This window comes from Echinops telfairi, unplaced genomic scaffold, assembly GCF_000313985.2.
Source record: "Echinops telfairi isolate 266 unplaced genomic scaffold, ASM31398v2 ScPeMD7_23;HRSCAF=83, whole genome shotgun sequence".
Classification (NCBI taxonomy): domain Eukaryota; kingdom Metazoa; phylum Chordata; class Mammalia; order Afrosoricida; family Tenrecidae; genus Echinops; species Echinops telfairi.
The window spans coordinates 38,596,310-38,623,828 of record NW_022103920.1 but is presented as its reverse complement, the minus strand read 5'-3'; the positions used below and the strand labels follow the sequence as shown (position 1 = coordinate 38,623,828).

Here is a 27,519-nt window from a genome sequence, read left to right as displayed (position 1 = left end):
TCTCCCACACTCTGGACACGTCTCTCCCACACTCTGGACACGCCTCTCCCACACTCTGGACACGCCTCTCCCACACTCTGGACACGCCTCTCCCACACTCTGGACACGCCTCTCCCATACTCTGGACACGCATCTCCCACACTCTGGACACGTCTCTCCCACACTCTGGACACGCATCTCCCACACTCTGGACACGCCTCTCCCACACTCTGGACACGCATCTCCCACACTCTGGACACGTCTCTCCCACACTCTGGACACGTCTCTCCCATACTCTGGACACGTCTCTCCCATACTCTGGACACGCCTCTCCCATACTCTGGACACGCATCTCCCATACTCTGGACACGCATCTCCCACACTCTGGACACGCCTCTCCCATACTCTGGACACGTCTCTCCCACACTCTGGACACGCCTCTCCCACACTCTGGACACGTATCTCCCATACTCTGGACACGTATCTCCCATACTCTGGACACGCATCTCCCATACTCTGGACACGTCTCGGGAGAAACCGTCCCTGGAGAAGGGGCCCCTGCTTCGTAAAGCAGAAGGCAGTGAAAAAGGGGAAGACGCTCTACAAGCAGGACGGACACAGTGCTGCAGCTTGGGGTTCAAGCAGGAGAACAATGATGAGGATGGGGGTCTCAGAATCGCTAGGCATCACAGCAGACTCAATGGCACCGAAGCAGCACCACGCTAGAACACGCCTCGCCAGGTATCCACGGCGTATGGAAAGGTTTTCCCAGGGCCACACAGAAACCAAGCTAACACCTGCCTGCAATCAGCGATCCAGATGCGCGCTTCAGTCAAGGACCCATCGGGTGTGGGAATGTTGCTAAAGAAAGTCCCACGTTTGCCTGCAGCCACCCCTGCACGTACTTGTGTGTCTGTGTGACAGGTGAAAGCTAACAACCGCACCGACACAGACACTTGCAATGTGTCGGGCAGAGTTAGAAAAGCCTTCTGTGCTAGCACACTACTCATCTGGGCAACCCTCGGCGGTGGGCACGACTGGCATCCGCGCAGGTACACTGAAGTGCAGAGACTGTGTAAGAGCCAGGAAAGATGAGGCAGGGTTCAGATGAAGGCAGTCTGGCCCGAGTCTGAGCTCTTAATTCTGCACTGCAGCCTCTTCTAGCAGAGTGGCCACGACAAGTGCTCATCCGGCTTTTAGGACAGACGCCCTCGTGGTCAGAAGCACAGAGCACCAGCCCTGCAGTCCTCCTGTCCGCGCCTCTAGAAAGGTCTAGCTGAAGAAAGGTGTCTTCATAGCACTCGAAGGCCCTGCTGCACTGACTTTTTAGGCAGTCCAAATGCTCTCTTGGGGTCAAAGCAGGCCTTTGGCCACTTACAAACTTGAACCAGAGCACTGGTCTCTCCCTGAGTTCGTCACCCGTGGGGCAGTGAGCGGGCTGTGCTAGGGAGTCTGGGAGCAGACTCTAGGGTTGAACGGGGATGAGGCTGCACCCCAGCTAAGTTGCCCACAAGAGGGGTAGGGGAACCTGAAACACTGCCTGGCTCCAAGGCCGCTTAGTGCTGAGCAGCTAGGATTCCCGAACAACCCCATAAGCAGCTGGGACTCCGAGGCCAGCCAATGGGGGGCCAAGCTGTCTGCTTCTCGCTGCACTGAGAAGGCCCTTCTCCCATTTAAGCTGCACAAAAGGAGAGAGTTGGGAAGGAGGGGTCTGTGCTCTGGGTCACATGGCTCAGATGGCAGGCCTGGTGTGCCCAGCCCCAAAATGCTGCTGGGAGGGATGAGAGGGGGCCCTGGGGCATGAATGCCTTTGGTTCTCCCCTTGCCCCCCTGAGGTTCCCCTTCCCCCTCCACAGTCCCTCTTCATCCATGCCATTTAACCTTAGGCCACGACCTGAGAGCCCGTGTCCTCCACTGTCCTGAAGAGCAGCCACACGCAGTGCTGTGCTGCTCTAGTAAAGGAAGGCGGTGGAGAATGCCGCCCGTCTCCTGTCTCTCGGCACGGTAGACGAGCTAGAAGCTGAACTGTCCCTGTGGACGTGATAGCGTGCCTTCCTTCTGATGAGAGCTTGGTAGCTGATTCTGTTCCTCATTCATCTTTGGTATCAGGAAGTGTAAAGCCCACTGTAAAACTTAGCTTAAGAATTAAGCTAGTTTTTGGTCGGAATCGTCGTATTTTCTGCTATCTTCCATGAGAGTAAACTGGAAAGGAGACAGGGCAGAAGAGGAAGAGGAGGAGGGAGACAGGGGCACTGTGCAGTCCCCTTGAGCAGCCGGCTGAGATGCCTGCAGAAACCCTGCAGAGGAAAAACCGCCTTCTGAGACGGCCGAGGAGGGCTCAATCCCCCACCGTCCCCTGAGAGCTCTGCGTCACCGCAGCCATTTTCCTGGGGAGGCCACGCTGCCCCCACTAACAAGACTGTCTAAGAGCCGCGGAAAGCAGCGCTGGGTTTGCACCATCATTGCCTGAAAACATCAAGTGCAGACTCTTTCTTTCTGGTCTGAGAGGCAGAGAGAACACAGCTTGAGCTCCCCCCCAATTCCAGGTGGAACCGGAAACACTGGCAGTTGAAAAATAAATCTCCATCTGACTTATAATAAACAATCAAATTAATTGAGGTGCTTTAAAGAGTAGCTCCCCCAAATGCTACAATGTCATTCTTGGAGAATTAAGTTCCAAATACAGCAGGACCTTCAAGGTTAAACTTTGCAGCCAGACAGCAGTGCTAATTAGTCAAGCATTAGGTCATGTTAAAAACTGGAGTTCTGGGCGGGGGCTGTTTACATCTAAGTGCCTCAGAGCCCTGTGGCTGCCGGGCTTCTACTGAGTAAAGTCCTGCTGCTCAGGCGCCCACAGCCAACACCAGTGGTGGCCTGAGACGCCCGCCTCCCTCCCTTCCTTCCTCCCCGCCAGCAGCCACCCCCATTCCTCACCACCTCCGGACATGCATTCTGCGGGCCAGCAGAGGAACGGGTAGGTCTAGGAGGATGAGAGAAGAAACCTACGTCTGTTTGGAGGCAAAGGCATGGATGGACACCCTCCCTGCACACAGCTTGAGAAGGCTTGTCACCTGCCAGAGGGACTCTTTAAGGAGGCCACACTGTTAGTGGCAGGCAGGGCTGGGTGGGTTTCAGGAGAGAATGAAGCAAGAGGCTGATGGCTGGCTGTTAGGAGGGATGTCCGCTTTCTTGCTAAGAGCCTGGCTTGTCAATACCAGCGGGGGCCTGGTGGGGGGTGGGAGGGGAGTGTCCAACTGAGTGCTGAGTGCTCCTGGGATATTCCAGGCAGCCTGTGCTCAGGAGCAGGCAGGGAGATTGGGCATTTCAGCAGCAGCAGTCACCACCACAGTGGAAAGTTTAGAGGCCCTCTCAAACTTGGACATATTCCTCGATGATAGGCGTTCATGTACCGTCCCATTGTTGCTGGCTAGAGATAGGATGGATTCGAGAAATTCAAAATTTATTTCTGCTAGTACCCACAGAAGCAAACAGTCGGGTTTCTACCTCTGAACTGTTTCAGAGTTCAGTCCCAATCCAGCAAGTTACATCCCTTAAATTATGGGGGTGGGAGTGGGGGGAGGCATTGCGATAGTCCCAGGAAATAATGAACAGGTTTTTACAACGCTCAGAGGATAAAAGGGTGCAAGGTTCACAGTAAACAGTTCACATTTCCCCAAGGGATTATCAAACCATTCATTGCTGATACCTTCATTGCTGTAGGGACTGTCAAATAGGTACTCCTGAAGGTTTGGGGCTCCATTGCTTATCCAAATGACCCTGCTCCCCTTTCCTGAACTAGAGCATCCTTGAATAACTAACAGGTTTTGCAACAGACCCAGGCCTTGAATAATGAACAGATTTAAAATTTTTACTATGAGAGGGGGTTGTTATCTCCTGGGTCCCTTTTAACATACTAAATCTCAACAAAACTACGTTACAGTCAAGGGATTTGATTAACAGCAGGTGAATACTCCCACCCCACCCCCCTTATTATTCCTCACTCCCCATGTAAATTATTTCATCTCTAGGTCAGTTAAAGATGCTACATCCTGTTTCCTTCTGGCAGCACCTGCAGGAACAAACAGAATTTCTCAGCTCAACCTGGTCTGTTTTGGGCTATGTAGTGACAGGCTCTCCCCAGACCCATTGCAGCCGGCAACACAAGACCAACCAGAGTGAAAACATATGGAAACTTCTGGAATGGCACAGAATGTAGCAGTTACAAGTGCAGCTTGGAATTGGGCGGCTATGGGTAAGAATTGCTACCAGTTTGTACCCCTGGAGAGGAGCTCTCCTGCTCCATCAATTGCCTCCTGAGCCTGGCCTAATCTCACAGGTGTGTTTATGAGGCTGGCATGAGAACTATCAACCTGACACTTAGCACAGGTTTACCTTGGTCTGTGATCAAATAATGGTGCCCCAGAACAACAGAACAGGACAATAAACAGAAGACTTAGCTGCCCCAGGTGCTCCCAGCCCTGCCAGCAGGGAGCCAGACCAAGAGGAAACAGCGACCTCCCACCCCCCACCACCTTCTGCACACAGTGCGGAACCTGAGGCTTGGCAGTAAGAATCCAGAATTAAGCATGAGCTCAGAGAAACAGCTCTGTCAGGGGAGAGATCGATTAGGTGCGAGATTCACGCGGGGAAAGCAAGGCTGGGCTTCATCTGGGGTGCTGGGAGTGGAAGCTACCAAGGCTCAGGCACTGGTGCTCGTCAAGACGAAAGGCAGTCAGGCGACGGTGGTCCCCAGCACTCCAAGGATGCCCAGCAGTTGACACAGTCTCCCTCTTTGCAGCAGTTGATGGTCTCCACCGGGCCCTGCCTCCCGGCTCACCAAGCATCTTTAACCAGAGAGGGCCAGGGAGCTTCCAGCAGGGACGAAACTGTGCCTCACCTCAGGGAGAGTTTTTGGTGGCTGCCGGCAGGACGGGGCGGGCCTGTGTCTCTAAGCTGGGAAAGCATCGGCCCTCGTCTTCTGCTCCAAGATCTGCATCCAGAAAGCCCAGGGCCAGGGCTGTCAGGCCTGTGGCCCGATGGAGTGAAGGAGCAACGTGAAGTGGCCTTCTTGGGACAGGAGCAGGCTGAGCTGCGGAAGGCCAGCGTTCAGAGGCAGCAGGCTGTCCTGGGTAGGAAATGATGTCTGCTGCCTGAGAAACAGCAATGTTGACCGTAAAATGCAAATGCATGCAAGAATCTCAGCGCTTAATGAAGTAGCCCCAGGAAATTACGGTCTGGAAGAAAGTGCCCAGTGGTGGCTGAAGCACAGGCTAAGGGCACGTGGGAAAGAGGAAGGGAATGGGGACAGCACCTGGGGTCTGAGATGCAGGCTCTGTCCCTCTCCCCGAGGATGGAAACCTTGCACAGACCCACTGTCCTCTCATTCGGAGAGCAGCCCTTCCTCAGTGCTGCTGCCGCCGCCATTCCCACTAGTAAGTTCCGGTGACTGGCCTGCCTGCTTTTCTGCAGCTCCTCCCAGCCCTCCCTGCATAATGTCTTAGTAGTTTTTAGCTCCCTTGGTATTTTCAGGTGGGGAAAACAATGCACCTGATAACATTCATTCACATTTCTGACTATAGCAGTAACATAATCAAGGCAGAAAACTGGGAAACGGAAAATCCCTAAAAGAACAGGCACTAGGGACGACCCTACCGTCCAAAGAGAATGCGCTGATGTTTGTCCTTCTTGGCTTTTCTCCTTCATGATACTTAAAAAAAAAAAGGAGCCGCCAATGTAGATGTCTTGGGAAGTGTTTCTCATAGTGTCAGACATTAGCGGACAACGCCATAGTTCATAGCCGCATATGTCTGTTCCTACAGCTATTCCCATTCAGCTCGGTTAGCTTTGGTGGTAGTCGGACCTCCCGTGGGCAGCGGCCAGGGTCGCCTTGGTACAGGACACGAGATGACCGTGACCAGGTCATCAGGGTGGACCCTTCCACGGCAGCTTGTGAGAAAAGCCAGGCTTCCAACAGTGTTTGTGCAGGTGGCCAAGACGGAAGGCCTGTAATTAGGTCCTCAAATGGAGTGCTCTCTCCACTGACCCTCCCTCCTCCCTAAGGAGGGATTCTTTTTTTTTTAAATCATTTTATTGGGAGCTCTTACAGATATTATAACAATCCATAGTTCAATTAGACCAGGCATAATTGTACAATTGCTACCACCATCAGTTTCAAAACATTTTCTTTCTTCTTGAGCTGTTTGATATCCGTTCCCCTTGACCCCCTCACTCCCTGTTTCCCCCAGGAACCCTTATTATGATATTACGTCTTCTTCTTCTTCAGGAGGACCCTCCGCTAGATAAGCGTAGATGCATCCTGGGCCTGAGGCTTGGCCAAAGATGTTTTTTGCCGACATAAGCAGGGGTACTTATTCACCGCTCTCCGTTCAAAAGCTGAGGCCTACCCCATTCTTTAGAGACCATGGCTGGATTTGAATTCCAGAATACACGATGTGTTTGTTCTATTTCTTGACCCATTAAGTCCGAAGCTCTTTATAAAGTAGTTGTCCGGTCCTGGTGAGACAACTGAGAAAACGCAAGGCTCATCTCAAGCTATTTCTGCAGATTGGATACACAAATCGGTGGTCGAGTCAGCTCCAAGCCGGGCGTCAGAACAGCACTGTGCTCCCTCAGGCTTTCAGGGGCTGGTTTGGGGGCAGTAGAGGGTTAAGACCGAACTTAACCTCATGTTAACTATCTGCACCGCGTCCCCACGGACCCTCATAGCTAACATAGCTGAAGGAATGTACTGGGATAAATGATCTGTGTTGGGAATTTTCACTTAATTCAAGTTTTGGAGAATGGTTCCTAAACGCGATACAACCCGTCTTGCTCTGCCTTTGCCGGAGGCACTTAAAGAGCTGGGGGCTCTCTGCGGCTGGCCGGTGGAGGCTAACTCGCCAGAATTCCTGGAGAAAGGCCACAGGCTTGTTCCTCTGTAGTCACCACGGCAACTGCCATTTAAGAGCTAAAGGTCCTGTGAAAAAGCTGAGGATAATCTGGATGCAAACTATTAGTGCGTGATGAACCAATTTAGGAGGCTAGACAGGAGCCCTGGCGGCGCAGTGGTTACAGAGGGGCTGCCATCTACCTGGTCGGCAGTTTGAAACCACTAGCAACCCTGAGGGACGAAGGCTGGGCTTTCTACTGTCCAGATACAGACTCAGAAACCCACAGGGGGTGGGTCGCTATGAGTCAGCATTGACTCGATGGCAGTGATTTTGGTTTGGTTTTAATAAACAAATAAAAGATGTCAGAGGTTATCATATGAAGCAAGGGCCATTTCTATTTCATGAAATGCACATATGGGTGCACCTGGGCTTTTGTGCCTATGTGTGCTTGTGTGTGTGTAGATGTGAATGCATTTGCTAGTTGCATGTAAGTATATGCCAGGCTGTAACATGAAACGCCTTGTACTGTGTGTGAGTCATGGTCACAAGTTTGAAGGCCATCTAACACTGGCCCCAGGAGGAATTAACAATTAGAAATATAGGGGAAGGGGAGGCTTAGTAACAATTTGCTAATCATTAATGTTTCATTTCATAAATAGGTACTGACTAAGGTTTCAAAATGGAGTCTTGCTGGTACAATGATTTAAGTATTTGCCTACAACCATTTAAATATATGGTTGGAGGTGCAAATCCACCAGTGGCTCCACAGATGAAGACTGGCCATAAGCTCTCAGAAAGATTCCGGTCTAGGAACCCCGCCAGGAAAGCTCCCCTCCGTCCCACAGGCCCAGTACTCAAACCTCACCTGTTCCTCCAGAGATTCTCCTCATGGGAGATGGGCTGTGTTGGAAGAAAATTCTGAGATTCCATCCCTTCAAGCAGAATCACTCTTATCTGAAACGCGCCCTCAGAACTAGCAGCTCTGTAATGTTGTACCACTGTGAGAGCACTTGCATAAAGGCCATCCTGTCTTAGCAAACCCCGCAAGAAAACCAAAAGCAAAACATAAAACCCCAGGACTTTAAAGCATGTAATGAACGTGACAGGAGCTAAACGTAAGACCTGAGGGACTATTAGAATTCACAATCTAATCTGAAAACAACAAGTCCCAAACCCCGGCTTCCCCGTCCCTTTCCCAAACACCAGTTGATTAATACCATCCAGTAGGCTGGCTGATCCCGGTGACCTGGACAGCATCTTATCACTGAGCTGAGACTGCGTGTCCTCATCTTACTCAAAGGAAATGACTTTACTGGCGTTTCATTAGGGTTATTTTTATGGCACAGACAGGTGACCCGTGGCTTGGTGACTGCAGGACGCCATCATCCCTCACTTCGTCCATGCTCGGTAGCATGCTTCAACAAATGTCTGCACATGCTTTAAAAGATGTGAGTGGATTCAAAACATTTGTAATCCCACTTTTAAGGTTTTCTAGAACCCACCCACCTCTGTACAGATAGAGTGGTTTGGAAAAAATATATAATTCAGGCTCTTGTGCTGGCATTAAATTATCTATATATAGATATAGATATATAGATATATAAAGGACATCATATCTTTACCAATGGCAAACAAACAATGTAAAGCATAGACCTTCCCTTTCAGTAGATTAAACTCTTAACAGTTATATTTCCATGACATCACATCTGCACGTTCTGTCCTATGAAATGCTTGGATGACACACAGATCAAAGCACGCGTGTCTAGGAGGTGACGCTTAGTGTCGAGTATTGAGTGTCTAGAAAACTGCAGGCCTAGAAGCTAGTTTGTTTTTATAGAAATCTTTTGAAGATGATCATGCTCGTAAATATTTAGACTGTCTAGATCAAGGCTTCCCATCTGGAATGCTGTGATTGCAACCTGGTGATGCTGAGACACTGATCTCTCAGCCCTCATGTTAGTCACCTTCCGCAATGTACCCATTCTTGACACAGGCCACGCTGTGAACGACATCTCCCTGCTTCCTGAAATCCGTGGTGAAAGTCTACAGTCATGCGCTATTCACTGTGGCTGACTTCGGAATGGATAAATTCCTATTGAGCTGTGCAATGCCGAAAGGGTTTTTCTGTTAAACTGGTAGATTGTTCGAAATGAGTGTGAATGAACTCCCTGCTCCTCTTTGAGAACTGATTTCTAGGAAGCTCATTTGTTGCCTTCAGCTGTCTTGGCTATCTTCAGCCTGAGGCGCCTGCGGCGTTTATAGTCTTTCCTTGCATTTCATCACTGCACCCAAATGTTTTGTGGTTAGATGCCAGCGAGTCCGTTCAGCCTCACGGCGACCCACCTACAACAGGAACCCTGCCCGGCCATCCGCCACATTCAGTTGCTGCTTTGCTTGAGCCCACTGTTCAGCCACTGTCACTCCGTCTTGTCAAGGCTCTTCCTCTTTTTCACTGCCTTACCAAGCATGATGGCCTTCACCAGAGGCGCTCTCTCTCCTGACAGCATGTCCACAGTCCATGAGACAAAGCCTCACCATCCTTGTCTCTAAGGAGCATTCTAGCCGTACTTCGTCCAAGACAGGGGTGTTGGTTGTTTGGTAGTCCCTGGTACTTTCAGTAGGCTGAGCCAGCACCATAATTCACATCCATGGACTCTTCTCAGTCTCCTTGTTCACTGGCCAACCTTCACATGCACACCATACAATGGAGAATACCATGCCTTGGGTCAGGTGTACCTTAATCTAATCAAAGTACCATCCTCGCTTTTCAGCTCTTTAAAGGGGTCTTGCAGACTTACCCACTGCAATGCATTGTGTGATCTCGTGACTGCTGCTTCCACGAGCATGGATATGGACCCGAGCCAGGGGAAACCCTTGACAACTTCCACCCTGTCTTCATTTATCGTGATGCCGCCGCTTGGTCCTGCTGTGAGGAATTGTTTACATTTGGTTGTAATCAAAAATGAAGGCTGCAATCCGTGAGCTTCAAGTCCTCACTTTCGGCGAGCACGTTTGTGTTGTCTGAATTCGCAGGTTATTAACACGCCTTCCTCTGATCCTATGTCACCTTCCTCTCCGTGTAGTCAGACGTTCCCAAATGTCTGATCAGCATACAGACTATGGTGACCAGTTACCTCCCGAACGCACAACTTTTGCTGTATCTCTCATCTTGGCGCCTTGGGCTGTGGTGAGCCACCCACCGAGCCAACCACATTTCGTGGTTCAAACCCACCTGCGAGCTGCTCCTCGGGAGAAATAAGAGGCTTTCTGCTCCTTTAGAGATTTACATAGCCTCAGAAACCCAATTCTACCCTGTCAGTTCTACCCTGTCCTACAGGGTCACTATGAATCGATGGCAGTGGGTTTTGTTTTTGTTTTCTGAAAACATCTTGAAGTATAACCTACAACCTTTTCGAAGTAGGATGGATTGAAAATGAATGGATGAATGTTTAGGGAAAAAGTCAATATATTACTATGTGATTAGTGAATAGAACAATCCCTCTATAAAGAACCTAGTAAAACTGGCCCAATCGATGGTGCACGGCAATACAAAGAGTGTATTAGGCATAGCATGCAGCTCCACTAGTTCCTGCTTTGAATAATAACTCGAGATGAACCCTATGAAACTGTCAACTTTGTGAGTCAATTGGGGTTGAATACTGGCAATTTCATATGCTTAAATCTGAACAGGAGAACATGATTCATAGGATATTAACATATATTGAGAAAGGCGAATTATGTCTCACCTGAATGACCTCAGCATTCGATAGGATTTTCCTAAATCAGATATTCGTCTGCAGAATGGGCCGACAGCCAACTCCATCTGAAAGAGGAAAGACATCCTGTAGCTTCTAAGGGCAGAACCCTAGGTGCATCAGGGACACACCTGGATCACAGAAATCTGTAGTTTGCTGTAAACTTAGTTTTATCTGGACTGTGAGGTAAGTATTCAAAGCCAATTACATTTATGAAAAGGTAAAAACTTTGACAACTTTTACATTAATTGATTAATGGAACACAAAATGAGGCAGCAACTTTGTGAAAAAAAGGAGAAAGATCGTAGTTGTGTAAGAGGAGAAAGCTTAGATATTTCCTCCAATGAAAAATCTGAAAAAAATGGAAGATAATTTAGACAGACTGTGTGCCTCAACTTAAAGCCTAAAGACAGTTACGGAAAAGGAAGCCGGTTTTCAGTAGCAGCCGGTGGTGCCTCCGTGACTGGAAGCGCCTGGTCCACGGTTACTAGGTATGCCACCCTGGACGAGCTAGCGACTAACCTGCGCTCCGGTCTCTCATCTACAACACAGAGGTAATAGTTGTCACAGAATTACGCAAATTAAATAAGTACATCCACACAATGCTCTCTACAAGGCATATGCTAAGTGCTAGTTAAGTGACAGCAATTGTTAGGTGCTTAAAAATTTCCCTTTTATGTAAATGCAGTTGCTTTGAGAATATCAAATTATTGGCACTGTTCTTTATTCTCCTCCTCTATACTGAAATCCTGCCTCTCATAAAGTGTAGCTTTAGGCTACCTGTTCTTTATTTACATCATGTGCATGTGAATAATTTCATATGGAGCCCTCAGATGGTTAACAGCCTCTTCCATCTTGCTAGAACTGCTTGCTAAGACAGTGGCAAAGGAAGGGCTCAGAACTGGCTTCTCTCTGCAGACACAGCTTCTTTCTTCTAGAAACACACACCGACAGGGGGATTAGAAAATGAATTAGACTATCTTCCTTACAGGACCTCTCTGAAATGTAGCGAAGAAGGGGGTATATTCATTAATTTCAACAAGATGATTATCAGTCAACAGACTCATAAGCAAGGTACTTCTCGGTCTGCACATGCGCACATACATCGCTTTCTGATCTAATGACTGTAAGCAAATAACATGCTGCAGCAAGCACGTGGGAGAACTGCGCACCAAGGGCCGGAGGTGAGCGGCGGCCAGGTAACTTCTGACCCTATCAAGGACTCGGAGTTCATTATACTTTATGTCCTAGAGGAAATCCTCACGTGGCTGGAGGCTCTCTAAGATTTAGAAGAATAAATAAATAATAAAAAGGAAAACATTAACTAAGGAAGAAGAGTCAAGAAGACTCCTGCCACCACCACAAAACAGAACAGTGCTCGAGCCGAGCCAGCGTTCTGAACGCCAACCTCCAACAGCAAGTGGCATTCACTGAGTGGGTGAGTGGGGCTGATTTCCTTCAGAACGTGTAGTTTACTACACACCAAGCACCGAGTTCACACATGGCGGATGTGTATCTTTGACTGGGCAGTTTCAATCCTATTTAATTATACGTGTGATCATTTAAGTTTGTTTTTATCATGAGCTTTTTTTGTCAATTAACTTCATTTGTGTCAAAGTTGAAATCAGACGGCCTTTTCCTTAGCGCTTGAGCAGGACTGAGGAGCCTTCTGGCACAGAGGTTAAGCTCTTGATTGCTAATTAAAAGATCAATAGTTCAAACCCTTCTATGGTTCCTTAGGAGGAACATGGCAGTCTGCATCCATCAAGATTAAAGCCTTGGAAATCCCATGGGGGCAGTTCTATAGGGTCCCTGTGGATCGGGATTCACTTGATGGCAATGGGTCCTGGCAAGCAGGCCTAACTGTTAAAACCACCCACTGGCAAGGAAAAAATTACTCTATGAGAGAATATGACCCCAAAGAGCTATAAAATCTATAATGATAAAAAAAAATCTATAATGATGCAGGAGATAGGTACAGGACAATTATAAAATGTTAAATGCTTAAAATACATTTTTTATCCCTGTCGGACCTCCAGGGTATTGAAAATCATCTTCTGCCAAAATTCCATGGAACACTAAAGGCTATGTTTTAAAGGGCAGAAGTGCCCCTTTTAGAAGAGGTGACTGCGATTAGCTGTGGATCCCAAAATGGCATGTGCCACTATGTCCCCGGCCCTCCTGTTTGGAAGGCTGGCCGTCAGCTGCAGGCCCGGTGAACTAATTACAGAGCTGCTCCTTGCTCACCCGAGACAGTTGGTTCACCACAGGGCATCTTCGGATGCTCCTGGGCCACTCCTGCCCTGACATTGTTCAGAAGAAAGGAAACGGGAATTAGGACAAATTAGACTCTTGATTATTTTCTTTTCCAAATTTATATTTTCAGGCATAGAAAGACATAGATATAAATATATACTCAAAGGGCATCAGAAGGTCTATTTATAGACGTTGTCAGGAAGACTACTAAGTAAATAATCTAATGCCAATGTTAACAGCCATCAGGGGAGATAAAAGAACGAGGAGTGGGGATGTGTGTGTGGGGGGTGTCTGTGTTCAGAGGACTGTTTGGACAGGTCCCCAGAGAGATTCTGACTCGATTGGACTCCAGTGGGCTGGACAAACTGAGTGCTTTCAGCACTGCTGTGTGACTAGTGCGGACATGGAGGCCATGTGGTGGCCACAGTAGGGGAGTAATGACCTAGACTCCTCAGGAGGGCAGGGCACTGCTAGCCTGGCTGTGAGCCCTCTGCATGGCACCCTGAGACTCCTGCCTCTCTCCTCTGGGCAACCAAGCCAGTGGGGTGTGGACGGAGTCTGAAGACAATCTTCCTGTTTTCTGTTGGAAAACCAAACCAAACCCCCCAACCCCCTGAGTGCTTCCCACTTTTTGAGTTTCTTCTCCTAAGGAGATTCATGCCAGGGGAGCAGGAACTTTGATCTCAGGACACTCCTCAGCCCCCATAGGGTATGTGTGTCCCCGTGAATCCAGTGGCCTCCACAGTTTTGTTCAACTCTTAATACAAACGGACAGAGCTCTCCATAATGAGCCAGTTGAAAGGTTTCTAGTCCCCGTCTGAGGCCTGACATGAATGTCAGTGTTTTGACTGACCCGAGAAAAAAAAACGCTTCTGACCAAGCAGGATTCTGGAAGCTGAGGCACGACGAGATGAGCAGCTGCTGATGGACAGGATGCCAGCCAAGTGCAACAACACCCCAGAACCTCACAATGCAACTCTCAGACAGTGAGGGTGTGATCAGCCTATCAGAGCTGGACAGTATTTGCCAAGTGACAGGTCACAGACATGACCCTGATCACGCTGCCCCCTGCTGTCTCCGAGGTGAGTGTTGGGGCAGGCTGGACTGAGGACACAGTCAACAAAGGTGGCCGCTTCCTTCTCCCACATGAGCGCAGATTTGGAGTGGGGGGGGGGATGCAGCATTTCGTTCGTGAAGATAAGGGAAAGAGAACTGTTTGAGCCCCAGTAGGTAATATTGATGGATGGGCTTCCTGTAATTCAAGATAAGGGACCTGGTAATAATTCGGTTTATGCGGCCACATGCCTTAAGAAATGAGGAGTGCCCAGTCAAATTCTGACTACTGTCCTGTTAGGGAGGTGGGAGCTCAATGACCCTGCCCTAAGCGACTGCACATTTTGAGCAGGTGCTGCCTGCAGTAGCAAGGGGGACGGGGGAAGACTCTCCTTCCTTCAAAACCCATAAGGAAACATATCATTAAAATTTTTAAATGAAAACCAGAAACAAAAGCCCTCTTTCCTACAGCACGCTTATTTTGGCCATCTCCTGCTTGGCGGCCACTCTGATTGGACTTGAAGCGCAGCCTCTAGGAAAGTGACTCAAGACGCAGCTGGAGCGGAATGCAAATGAAGGGGGGGGGGCGGGAGCAAAAGGCAAACAGGAAACCAGGACAGAGACACCATGCATTGGAGCAGTTCCCAGGTCACCAGCGATCATTCAGTTCCCAACTGCATCTCTCAGTGGAATTTATAGGTGAGACGGACAGGTGCCCGACAGTTCTTGTTTAATCTACTTTAGAGCAAGAAGACGCCTGGAGCCTTTTCCATCATTTCAAAGCTCTGCGTGCAATGAGTGGTGGTAACTGGTATAAAGACTTTGTTGAGGATACCGTCCTGTGCAACATAACATTAAAGGGCAAGTGGGAGGGGCCCCCCTGTACTTCGGACATGTCGGGAGAGACCAGCCCCTGGAGAAGGTCCTCAACAAGATAGACCGCCGCGGTGGCCGCAACAATGAGCTCAGCCTTAGGAACAGTTGTGCGGATGACACAGGACCAGGCAGCGTCTCGTTCTGTTGAACAGAGGAGTCTCTGCAGGTCGGAACCGACTCGACACCACCACGCAGCACAGGAGTTGTTCCCAACTCAGGCTTTCCCACCCACTGCCATCACGCCACCACGCAGGACAGAATAGAGGGTCCTTGCGTTTCAGAGACTGGAAATCTTTACAGGAGCAGAGAGCCCGTGCTTTTCCTGGGAGGGGCTGCTGAGTTGCCACTGCTCCCTGGGGCTCTGTTCCCATCCGAGCAGGGACTGTCCGTGTTTCCCACAAGTAAGAGCCAGGTCTGGGAGCACCACTGTGCTTTCATTTCAGTGCAGTCTGCCCTCCAGTAGGGACACAGAAGCTTCCAATTGCACACAGTTCTCTTTAAGCTGAAATCACCTCTACCAGCAAAGCACACCACACAGGCGCCTGAAGGGAAAGCTGATAAAAATGCAAAAGATAAAAGGAGTCACCAGGATGTTTAATTTCTCTTTCATGCAGAGGCTACCAAAGGCAGAGTTCCCCAAAGCCGGCTTTTTCTGTGGGTTAGTGGCCTCAGGCATTACTGACAATGACTAATTGACATGCAAAGGGCTTGGCTCCAGAAACAAAATTGTTTGCCTGGTGTCACCTGCTTCTTTTGTAAATCATGCCTTTAGGACTAGCATCAGCGAGCCACTTCCTTCCCCCAGTGCAGGAAGACTGAGTGAAGCAGACAGGCCTGCCCCCAGATAGACTGGGGGATCAATATTGACACTGACATTTACCCTGCTTCATAAGCAGGGAGGATCTGGCAAACCTTATGAACAACCCATTTGAGTAACTATTGAGACCAGTAAAACCAACAGCTTTGGAAGAAAACATTCACCCTTGTGACATGCTATGTAAATGAGTATCAGCTCCATTTCTGAATCTTTGAGGGAGAGTGTATGTTTGGGGCGTTTCTTTGCCTCTGATGCTTTTGAAAAGCTTTTTTGGAATCTGCCTAAAGGACAAATGAAAAACAAAAACAAATGCCTTGCTAAAACGTTGATTATGGTTCAGATATTGTGATGTCATCCCTCATTCACATCAGATCGCTTGGAATGACTTCAAGGCTCCCCACAGATGAGAAATGTACTCTATTTAATAGAGGGAGACAAAATCATCAGATGATACATTTACCCGGTCCACTGTGAATCAGAATGAGTTAAAGCACGGCCCTGGAATGCTGAGTGGCTCCTAGAGGATTTCAGCTGTGTGGGCATCCCTTCTTTCTCTTTATAGGACACTCGGGGGGTCCTCCCCACTGTTTGAAAGGTTATTTCACTGTACACACCATTGTCCATCAAGGTCAATCAATTACTCATCACCATTGATCCGGGGGGACTAGTAGAATCCTAAGGAAGTTCCATGTTTGGTAAAATTAGCCTATAGAGCTTTAGTGTGAAACGAGCTACTTCACCTTAACCTTGAAATATTCATGCTGAGTTATGATTGTTCTATTAAGTACAAAGAAAAGACACCTGGTATAGAAGTATCATTAAATTCTCTGGCCCCCCTCCCCACATCGCCCCCCAGGTTTCAATGGGCTTCCTTTTCTTCATGTTGTAACTCTAAAAGACTTACGAATGCACATTTAGTCTTTTGTGTAGTCAGCAGTATTGAGACTTCCCCCCTCTGTAGCTTTGTGCTGTTTACCTGGGTGAAATCAGCAGCCAGTCGCATTTTCCCACCTTGACCAAGAGGCCGGATGAGGCTGGCGTTGCGGACGAACAGCTCAATTGCTCTGTGGGCAATCGCTGCAGTGTTGTCAAAGACAAAATCTGAGCATTCAAAGTGTTTAAAGTAGTCATTCATAACTCGGGCAATGAAACCCTGTAGCTCCTTCATGTACAGGGAACAAGGCACTTCAGTTGGTTCTGAGCCGGAAAACGACCTGCAAAAAGAACCCCAAACAGCGATTTTCAGTGCCAGTGCACTCAAGGGCACTGTTGGATTGTTGTTGTTTTTTTCCTGCTGCTTTCTACATTTCAATTGTGCAGAATTTTTTTTAAGACACCATTTGTTTCTACGGGTTAGAATGGGCTGGTTGGCAGTGAGGGAGCGAAGAGTTAAAGAACAGAAAAGAGCGTTCGATTTTATTCTGAAGACTGCTTGTGAATGCTGGGAGGATCACGGAAGAAACCTTGGAACCCATTTGCCTGACGATTTAGAGTGGAGTGGACAGCTGCCATCTGTCTGGAAGGATGGAGCACCCTACGCACTGGGTGGCCTCTCACGGTCTCTCCCCGCCCTGCAGCTCTCAGTCCACTGATGGGTCTCTGCTCTGCACTGGGTCCATCAATACTCGATAGGGAGAGAGCATTTTATACTTTGCATGGGAGAAAAATGCTGCCTTCTCCAAACAAAGTCTTGGCAAAGAGAACTCAGCTCTTATGCTATGCAATCTCATCAGCCAGGACCAGCCTTCTGACAGTGGCAGTGGTTATGTAACAATACACATGGTATGCAATTTTTTCCTCCAGATGATGCCATTTGGAAAGGCTTTAATTTGGATCAACAGATGATGCCAGCTGATGCTCCATGAAATACTATTTATAATTTATAAATGTTTATAATTGTTCTCTAAAGAATATATTAAAAGAATGTGAAATATTTATAGGAAAGAAGAGTTACACCAAAATTAGAAATCACCTCATGGTAATTAATCAGATGAGATCACTGGCTGCATAAACCTGAATCTTTTTAAAAGAAATAAGTGTTTTCATACACTGAGAACGGCAGCGAGAAGGTGGTCGTCCCGGTCCAAGTTCAGAGAAGGGCCATAGCTCTGACTCCAACGGCTGGAGCGAAAGCACGAGAACCGAGTGATGCTCAGGAAGGCAACTGTTGTGGTTTGAGGATACTGCTTTGAATTGAGTTGTGCCCCCAAATATGTACTGTACAGCCTCACCTCTAATCATGTTTGGGGGTGCGTTGTGTCTCACGGTTGTGTTAATGAGACTGGATTAGGGTAGGGTGTGTCTTGAGTCAATTGTTGTGAGTTATAAAAGAGATTAAATAAGCAAGCGAGTAATCAAAAATGGAAGAGATGCCAAGCCCCGTGAAGATGGTCCCCGAGGAGAAGCTCAGAGAGACGAGGACCTTCCTTCAGAGCGGACACAGAAGGGAAGCCTTCTGGAGGGCTAGGCACTCGGAATCCAGATGGGCGTCGAGCCCCCAAATGTGAGAAAATAAATTGTGAAAGCCACTCACCTGTCGAGAACTAAGTCAGATGCTAACCAGAAGTCCTCCACTTCCAGAAACAGACCGAACACTGGGCTCACGCCCCAGCAGGAAGAGATTTGATGTGTGTAAGAAAGCATGTCCTCACAAGGGCAAGGCCTTGACCTAGTTCCCCACCAGGACAGAGGGCTGCCTGCAGCCTTCACGTGGGTCTGGTGTTCCCAGAGTCAGACAACAACCGGGCCTAATTTGTCTGGGTTTCGTCTGACCAAAACTGGTGGGATGTCAATCTCTTTACCACTTTATGCTTCATTAAAAGAGCAGTTGTCATCTCAGCACTAGTCTGAAGGGTCATGTCAAGGACTTGGTCAGGTCAGGTTGAAAACAATGTCCTTAAAGACTAGAAAATTACATACTAAAATGATTTCCATAAATGTGCCAAAGAAAGTAAAATCTAGGATTCTGGGGGGTATTTTTAATTAAATACTTTTATTGGGGGCTCTTATATCTCTTATCACAATCCATACATTCATCCATTGTGTCAAGCACATTTGTATATATGTTGCCATCATTATTTTCAAAACATTTTTTCTTTCTATTTGAGCCCTTGATTTCAGCTCATTTTTCCTCCTCCCTCCTTCATGAACCCTTGATACATTATTATTTTCATATCTTACATCATTCTGTCACCCTTCACCCACTTTTCTGTTGTTTGTTCCCCTGGGAGGGGGTTATATTTGATCCTTGTGATCAATTCCCCCTTTCTTCCCCAACCTTCCCCTTCCCCTCCTGGTATTTCTATTCTCATTGCTGGTCCTGAGGAGTTTTTACTGTCCTCGATTCCCTGTGTTGTGGGCTCTTATATGTAGCAGTGTGCATGCTCTGCTCTAGTCCGATTTGTACGGTAGAATTGAGGTCATGATAGAGGGGGGAGAAAGCATTAAAGAACTAGAGAAAAGTTGTATACTTCATTGGTGCTATATTGCACCCTGACTGGCTCGTCTCTTCCTTGTGACCGTGCCGTAGGTGGATGTCCAATCATCTACAGATGGGCTTTGGGTCTCCACTCCACACTCCCCCCACCCCATTCATAATGGTATGAAAATTTAAGATTTTTAAAATTTTTATGTTAGACAAAAATGTGAAATATGTATTATCAAACTCACAGTGAGGATTACAAGCTTTCTTTATTTAAATTTACTAGAATACATACTAGTAACAGAGAAAGATGGGTCTTTCTACTCCAGTAAAGAGCTCCTGTCTCAGAAACCCACAGAGACACTTCTACGCTGACCTGCAGAGTTACTATGAGGCAGAATTTACTTGATGGCCGTGAATGAGAATACAAATTTACTTAGTGATTGCTAAGCCTGAGTTTTACCAATTAGGTCACAAGAAAAAGTTCAGCAACAATTGTGCAGAAGTGTCAGGGACTTTACAATTGCAGAATGCAGACAGAAGTTGTAGGAAGGAGAATCCATTGCATAACTGGAAAGTCATGGATGATCATCTTCCAGTCATTGGTGTGTGTGTGTTACTTTTCAGAGATTACCCTCCTTCACTTTAAGGTTCTAGGGTCCTCTTACTTTTAAAGACCCATTCATCCCAAACTGGGATCTGACATGAGTCATTTTATATTAAATGAGTTTCAATCCATGTGCTACGTCAATCAGACATTTACATTGAAAGCTTTCTCTAATTTGGAAAGAAACACACTGTTCCTATTTAAATGCAATTCAAATTCCAGGGCACTTTGCTGAGGACGACATTTCAGACAGGAGATAGGCTACATCTCCATACATCACCTTGGCCTAGAAGATTGACTCCTTTCACCTGTACTTGGTATGAAATCTCTGGGCGGTGCACTGAACACACTCAGCTGCCATGGAAAGCCTGTTCACTCAAGTCTCCCTAGAGGCGCCAGTGAAAACTCCAGGGAGCATAGCTCTACTCTGACATATGTGGGGTCGTCAGTAGTCAGAATCCAAGACAACTGCTTTTTCAGTTTTAAGATAAAGGGGACATGGAGTGGCAGGTGTTATTATTTTTTGCAAATATGACCCTGGAGAGCTGGTCCTATTATAAAATAAAAAGGGTCTGTAGGTAGAATTTTTCAATTTAACTTCTTGTCTGACCCCACCTGCAAATGCAGTCCTTCTGTCTCTGATCCTGAGCTCCAGAGCTGGGTCCGATCTCACACGGTAGAAGGAAGCAGAACTGTACAGCACGAAGTCTGCACAGCCCTCTCGCACTGGCCACCAGCTTGGGAGTCCCTCGGACCTCTCCCTTCTGACCTGCTGGCTACAAATTTGAGTGTTCCCTGGACCCCCACAGGATGCCAGCCCAATGCGAGTCTGGTGTGAATAAGGGGGGACCCTGGTGGTCGTCGTTCAAGTGCTTGATGGTTAACCAAAGATCAGCAGCTCGAACACATCAGTCCCTCTGTGAGGGACATAGCAGACTGCTTCCAAACAGAACCCAGCTTCTGAAGCCCTACGGAGAAATCTGGCTCGGTCATACACGGTCACGGACAGTCAGCAGTGACTTGATGGCAGTGGGTCCTGGTGTACATAAATAGAATGGTCTGAAAGCGGAGCCTGGAGTCTTGACACGAGTCTCGATCCATGTTGAACTTCAAGGTTGCCTTTTCTAACAGCACGGTCTCTAACCTTTTTGCTGAGGGAACCACATGCCTGAGAGGAAACACTGGTCTCTGTGACCTGAAGATGTCACAATCTAAACCCGGAGGCAGGACATGATAATTCATGTCCAAAGGGTCTTGATGCACATCAGTATTGATGAAGCGTATTCACGATGGAGCCCCAAGGAACAGACAGGCTGGAAAACAGGTTCCCAGAAAACTGTTCATGCTACTGTCCTGTAAATAACTGAGAAGCACATATGCTTGCAATCATGTGCCCCTAACCAATCATGCAATCTCCCCTACATGCTATCCACAGTCCCTGCTAAGCCCCTGCTCCCATACCCGGCCTCCAACGCCCATCTTTCAGTCAATCATGATTTTGTGGCTTTAGTCCGGCTTCACCAGTAGAAGCCTTCTTTATTGCTTGCAGCCATCTTCACTCTGATTTTGGACATTTTCTCAGTCCAAAGTGTCACTAGACGTTCAACAAATCTCTAAATTTTACTTTTGCGGAGTGTTTTCACACCAGCAAACAGCCATAATAAGCCCGGGGGTCCAAAGGTCCCCTGCTCTCTGACCTGCTGGCTCCCACTGTTCCCTTGGGTTCCATGATTTACTAGAATGACTTACAGAACTCAGCTAGTAGGTACACTTAGGATTAAAGCTTTGCCATTGCAAACAGGATATAAATGAAGAGACACATAGGGCAAAGACTAGGTTCTAAAGAATGTGTGACCCACCTAGGCACCGATGTCTTTCACCAACTTAGAAGTCCACGGAGAGTCAGTCTCCAGAACTTTTTATTGGGTTCTCATTACACAGGCATGAAGGACTGAACCTTTGCATGTGGTTGATCTCGCTCCAGCCTCCCTCCACTGAAGTCTGGTGATCCCAGGTGCTAGGTCTTTCTAGCCTGGCCATCCACCACTTCAGTAAGCATCTCCTTGTTAGCATCACCTGTTAGGTATTTGTGGCTGGACCCTCATTGAAAACACTTAAATCACTGAGGACATTCCAAGGTTGTGGATGTTATTTCTCAGGAACCAAGGACAAAGACCAAATTCCCGAGGTAAAGATTATTGTAAACCCCACAAAAGGTAACTTTTTGAATAAATCAAAAGTCAAACCCACTGCCATCAAGTTGATTCTGGCTCATTAGTGGCCCTATACAGGGTTTCTAAGACTCTAAATCTTTCTTGGAAGAGACAGCCTCATCTTTCTCCTACAGAGTGGCTGGTAGGTTTGAAGCACTGGCTTTGAGGTTAGCAGCCCAGTGCCTAATCCACAGAATTACCAGCGTTCCTTAACTTTGTGAGTAGTTTAATTTCACCTTATATTTCATATAAATTGTATTTATGTAAAAATAATAGGACAATTACATAATTTACAAAATTTGAGCTAGTGAGGACTTTTAAAAGCACTGTAAAGGAGCAATGTTCCAGCTTTGGAAGCCAAATATTCGTGGAACTACAAACAGTGATTGTTGGCACACCACTGGTTTAAACTCTAGGTTCCCAAACTGGGGTGATCACTGGAATCACCTGGAGGATCTGGTGACCCTAACAGATCTCTGGGCTCCTCTCCTTAGAGCAGTTCTCAACATGTGGGTCGCAACCCCTGGTTGCCCGATTCATTACAGTAGCAAAATGGCAGTTATGAAGTAGCAACGAAAAAAATTTTATAGTTGGTGGGGCGGGGTGTGTGTGTCAGCACACATGAGGAACTGTATTAAAGGGTGGAGGCATTAGAAGGTTTGAGAACCAGTGCCTTACAGGTTCAATTCATTAGGGTGCATGTGACAGCCAGGGTGCTGTAGGTTCATCAGATGCTCAGGTGATTCCAATAATCAGCCACGCTTGGGTTGATTCCAATGATCAGTCAATCTAGGGTTAAACTCTTGGCGACTTATCAGTTTAAGAACAAACCCAGCTCATGTGTAGCTAAGCAAGCAAGGCACAACCTACCTATCTGGGAACCCACTTCCAAGGGGGAACTGCTAAGGTATTATGTATAACCAGAGGTAGCTGCTCAACAACACAATTAATGACTAAAGCAGATGACCAATCAAATGTTAAGATCTCAAAAAGAAGAAAACCACTCCAAACTCACTGCCACAGAGTCAATGCCAACTCAAAGTGATCCTATAGGACAGGGCAGCACTGCCACCGTGAATCTCTGAGACTGGTAACTCTTTACTCGAGTAGAACGCCCTGTGTTTCTCCCAAGGAAAACTGCTGCGCACACACTTAGCAGGCCAATTCGTAACCGCCACGCCATCACGGCTTCAACAACTGCCTCTTTTTTAAGCCCCTCTTCAGAGGCATTCATGATGGTCTAAGTGGAATACTTCAGGTCCCTTTTGAACAAAATCTCATTTTCTTCCAAACATTGGTCGTCGGCAGTTTTATCACCTATTGAGTCCCAAATTCTATTACATTTTTAATAGAACTTCTGTGCTTCATACCATTATTAAAATTAGAGACTGATTGTTTGACACTTCAAAGGGTGTTAAAGAAATAAATGATAAGTGATCTGAAAAAAGTACATATTCATTTGAACAACATGAATATAAAAGAAACAGCTAGTTGAGAAATAGCAGCTAGGGATGTATTAGTATTTGAGTGTTCACAGCTATTGTGTGTAGTTAAGATAATAAAAGTCACTTTAAGCATTTGTAAAAAATACTGAAAATTCTCCATAGACACTTTTCTAACACACCAAATCCAAATGGCCCTCCACTATTTGCTAAGTTTCAGTAAGGCCAGGGTTTAAAACTTTGATTTCGCAAGACACATAGGATACAGAAATGCAGTATCCAGAAGAAACAGAGTAATAGCCAAGTGTTTATGGTTAAGTGTGACTTCGCCAGATCAGACTGCTGCTGGGGCTCTGAGAAAAGACAATCAATCCAGGAAGGGTGGGGCAGGAGCCTTCCCTCAGAGCCAGTGCAGGACTGGAGGTGACAGGGGCAGGTGGTTCCCTACAGAGAAAGCCATGTCAGAAAGCTGGGGGACACCAGAGGCTGAAGAAGAGGGCATTTGGGAGAAGCACAGGGAAGACAGTACAAGTTTCCAAAAGTCCCGAGGCACCACGCTGTGCCTGTAGGCTTTAATGAGGTTATGTTTCCCGAAGGGGAGAGAAATGCTGAAAACAAGAGCTGGACACTGTAATCTGCTAATGGCCTTCTGAATGGATACAGCGGGGAGAGGTTGGAGGCCAGCCAGGTCACAAGAGGAACAGGCCTCAGGTGACAGGAGGTTGAGCGAGTCAGGGTGGAGGTGGGAATGAAAAACAAAGGCAACAAAGGTTAGTGGAATTTTTGATTAAAAGCTGTTACCCAGAAAAGTCTTCTTGATGCATGGTGATGAGGATGGCCTCTATAGCATCTCCCACGGAAGTCAGTAAGGGCTGCACAGCGCTTCCCATAAGCGCATGGATGGTCTGAAAAGAAGGAAGGGGAGGCAACATTAAGGAAAATCAATGCAAGGGGTTCTGAGAGCTCAGAAGCATTTTGATGAAAAATGTTCACTTTAGATTAAATTCAGCCTTAAATCATTTGACAACTTAACTGAAGTCCTGTCCTCCTCTCTCTAAGTGCTGTGGAGCATGGCACTGAAAAAGGTCAACGACCCCAGTCGTCTCTTTGTTCTGAGAGGTGTCCTGGTAGAAGATGCCCCTCAGGAGAGGGAGAGAGACTTTGGAGAAGGAGTGGTGGTACAGTGAACCCTCGCCACTTTGCGCTTCGACTTCCGCGGCTTCACTCTATCGCGGTTTTTGCGTAACAGCACCCACTGCCTACACCCGCTCCTTCAGAGGAAAAAGACGGCGACCCACCTGTAGAGTACATCCCTTAAGTCATTTTATACGTTATTGATTACAGTATTTGTAAGAACTATGTATAATAATACTGTATGTGAAATATGTAATACTGTAAACTAGATGCCATAAATAATATAATAAATAATAAATGATAATTGTAACGTCCAAAATGTTTTACTGTATTTTCCCTTTTTCATTTAATAAATTGGGCAATACGAGTGTAATGGTGACTAAAGGGTGTTTTTTCATGTCCTCTATTCTCTAACTATGAAAATATTTGATTTACAAATAAGGAATCCTACTTCGCGGAATTTCATTTATCACGGTAGGGCCTAGAACCGATTAACCGCGATAAATGAGGGTTCACTGTACTTAGAAATATCACATTGCGCCTTTCTTAAGTTTCTCAGAAGAGTGAGAGTAGACCAGTGTGCTTTAGAACCTAGAAGATCACCGTACGCTTTTAATCGGAGTGACTCTAGTCAATGTACTGGTGCTTCTTGTCGGGCAGAATGGAGAGGCATTTCATGAAGTAGGTTTCTATTTAGAATCATGACAATGATTTTGTCTCCCAAATGCTGGCAGCATTTGGGGATCTTCTTGATGGTCAGGGAGGAGGGAATTTCAGGTGCCATGTACTGGGTAAAGGGCAGAGACTGCTAAACGGACAACAATGCAAAGGACAGTCCTGAGACAAAGAATGACTCAACTGACAAGTCCACAGTGACGAGGGTGAAACCTGTTCTTTAGTGAAATGCAGCCACTGTAAAGGAGCTCTAGTGGCCTCGAGCTGGCTGCTAGCGGCCAGGTCAGCAGTTTGAAACCACCAGCCACTCTGTGGGAGAAAGATGAGGCTTTCTCCTCCTGTAAAAAGGTTATAGTCTTAGAAACTGACAGGGGCAGTTCTATTATGTCCCATTGAGTCGATATGAGTTGGAATAAACTCGATGGCAGTGAGAACCATTGTAAGACTCTAGGGTGTAATATGTGTTTTTGATATGAAAATATTAACTGGATCTGAGCAACCATTTAAAATGGTCAATTTAAGTACATTATACAGGCTTCAATGATGCTGACCCAGAATGAAGAGAACTGACTTTTGCTCATACAAACAACTGATCAAAATCAATAAGTGATGGTTCAATGGGGCCTTTGTTTGTTCAATTCTTAAATGTCCTGTCTAGTAAAAGTAAGCTTACATACAAGAGTGGGATTGTGTGTGCACAGTGCAGTTTACCTTCAATGAGTTCAGAGTCGAGGAGGAGTAGATAAGTTATAATATAGCAGGAAATGTCTCCTAACCAAGTGCGGTGGGATCCTAGGAAGGGCTTCTAATTCACGTGGAGAGGCTCTACACAAAACAGGTGTTGTTTGAACTCAATTTGAAAGGACAAGTAGGTAGGAGCCAGGTGAAGAACAGGTGGAGCTGGTAGCATGTGTGTTAAAAGGCACAGGAGTTGGGAAAGGTCATGCATTTGCAAAGCATTCAATACAGAAAGAGTATAAAGTGCCGGTCCTCAGGGGAGAAAGAGGCAGCAGGAGGTGAACTTTGTGTGAGCTGGTAAGGAATTGGGAATCTATCTTGGGAGCCCTGGGGACCCAGTGATGGGTTTTAAGCAGGGAAAGATGTAGGCAAAGGTCTGACTCTTAAGGAAAAAAATCACATTGAAGAGGTGAATGGATCAATAAGTGTGAAAGCGGGGTCAATGAGGAGGTTGTCATGATAATGATGAACAGAGAGGAGAGTCTTTACCAAATCAGAGGCGATAGGCATAGAAATAAGGAGCCAAGTTGGAAATACTTTGAAAAGAGAAAGGGCAGGATTTGGTCATTAGATCCCAGTAGAATAGAACAGAAATAGCTAAAGTATACTTGGATTAAAAAAAATTGTTGGTACTATCATTAACTGAATGTGTAAATAAGAAGAAACTATAGTTTGACTTCAGTTAAAGAAAGGAGAGGGAGAAGGTGACAAGTTCAGCTTTGAACATGTTTCAAAATTGAGTGCCTGTGGGAAATACAGAGGCTATCAAGTAGGTACTGAGCTACGTAAATTTGCACTTTCACAGAAATTGTCGACTAATTTGGTAGCTGCTGGCTGTAAGATTGAGACAAAGTCACAAGAGTCAACAGCATGTCAGAGGTGGCTATGGAGAGTTAGAAGGCCAAATGGTCCCTTAAGGTCAAGTAGAGGGTGTATAATAACAATTACCGATGACCTACTACGTGCTAGGTGCTTTACATTATATATATATAATTTAGAGCTCAGTCGTTCCTCAAAGAATTATTCCAATCTCCAATTTATGAATGGGGCAACTACAGTAAATGACAGCCGGAGAAAGGAAAGTGAAGTGAAGGAGACTTTCAAAGTCACAGGATGAGAGAAGAGCGAGGGCTTTCTAAGTGTGTCGCACTCCTGTGAGTTCTGCTGTGGCTCCATAGGAAGGAGAGGCAGCGAGAGACAAGGGCAAGGTGGAAATCCACAGACAAGAAGATTCCCCACTGTTAATGGGAAAAAGTGAGTGTCTAGCAAAAGACCTCCTACACGTAACTACAGGGAAAAAAGACCAAAAGTGGAACAAATAAAGATAGCAAAAATGTCCTGGGGATCTCTAAAGAAAGGGTGGTTTCAGAAAGAGGGCTGCAAAAGATGGACATTGGGCCTCCACTCAAGTACTCCCTCAATGCAAGAATACTTTGTTCTAGTAAACTGGCATGCCATGATGCTCACCTTCCTGACACGATAGTTGAAGACAAAAGGGTGCATAAGCAAACGTGGTGAAGAAAGCTGATGGTCTCTGGCTATAAAAAGATATAGCATCTGGGGTCTTAAAGGCTTGAAGGTGAACAAGCGGCCATCTAGCTCAGAAGCAACAAAGCCCACATGGAAAAGAAAGCTGATGGTGTCTGGCTATCAAAAGATATAG

General features: G+C 46.8%; 1 protein-coding gene across 1 annotated transcript in view; it reads right to left on the bottom strand.

Annotated features, from left to right (window-relative positions):
- Window positions 1-27,519, bottom strand: part of COG5 (component of oligomeric golgi complex 5) — a 296,280-nt gene that overhangs the window by 13,419 nt on the left and 255,342 nt on the right. Inside the window, exons 18-20 of the mRNA XM_045288944.1 lie at window positions 24,111-24,214; window positions 16,603-16,840; window positions 10,616-10,692 (exon numbers count right to left, since the gene is read on the bottom strand). Of these exons, the coding sequence (XP_045144879.1) occupies window positions 10,616-10,692; window positions 16,603-16,840; window positions 24,111-24,214 (419 nt within the window). The remainder of the gene's footprint in view (window positions 1-10,615; window positions 10,693-16,602; window positions 16,841-24,110; window positions 24,215-27,519) is intronic.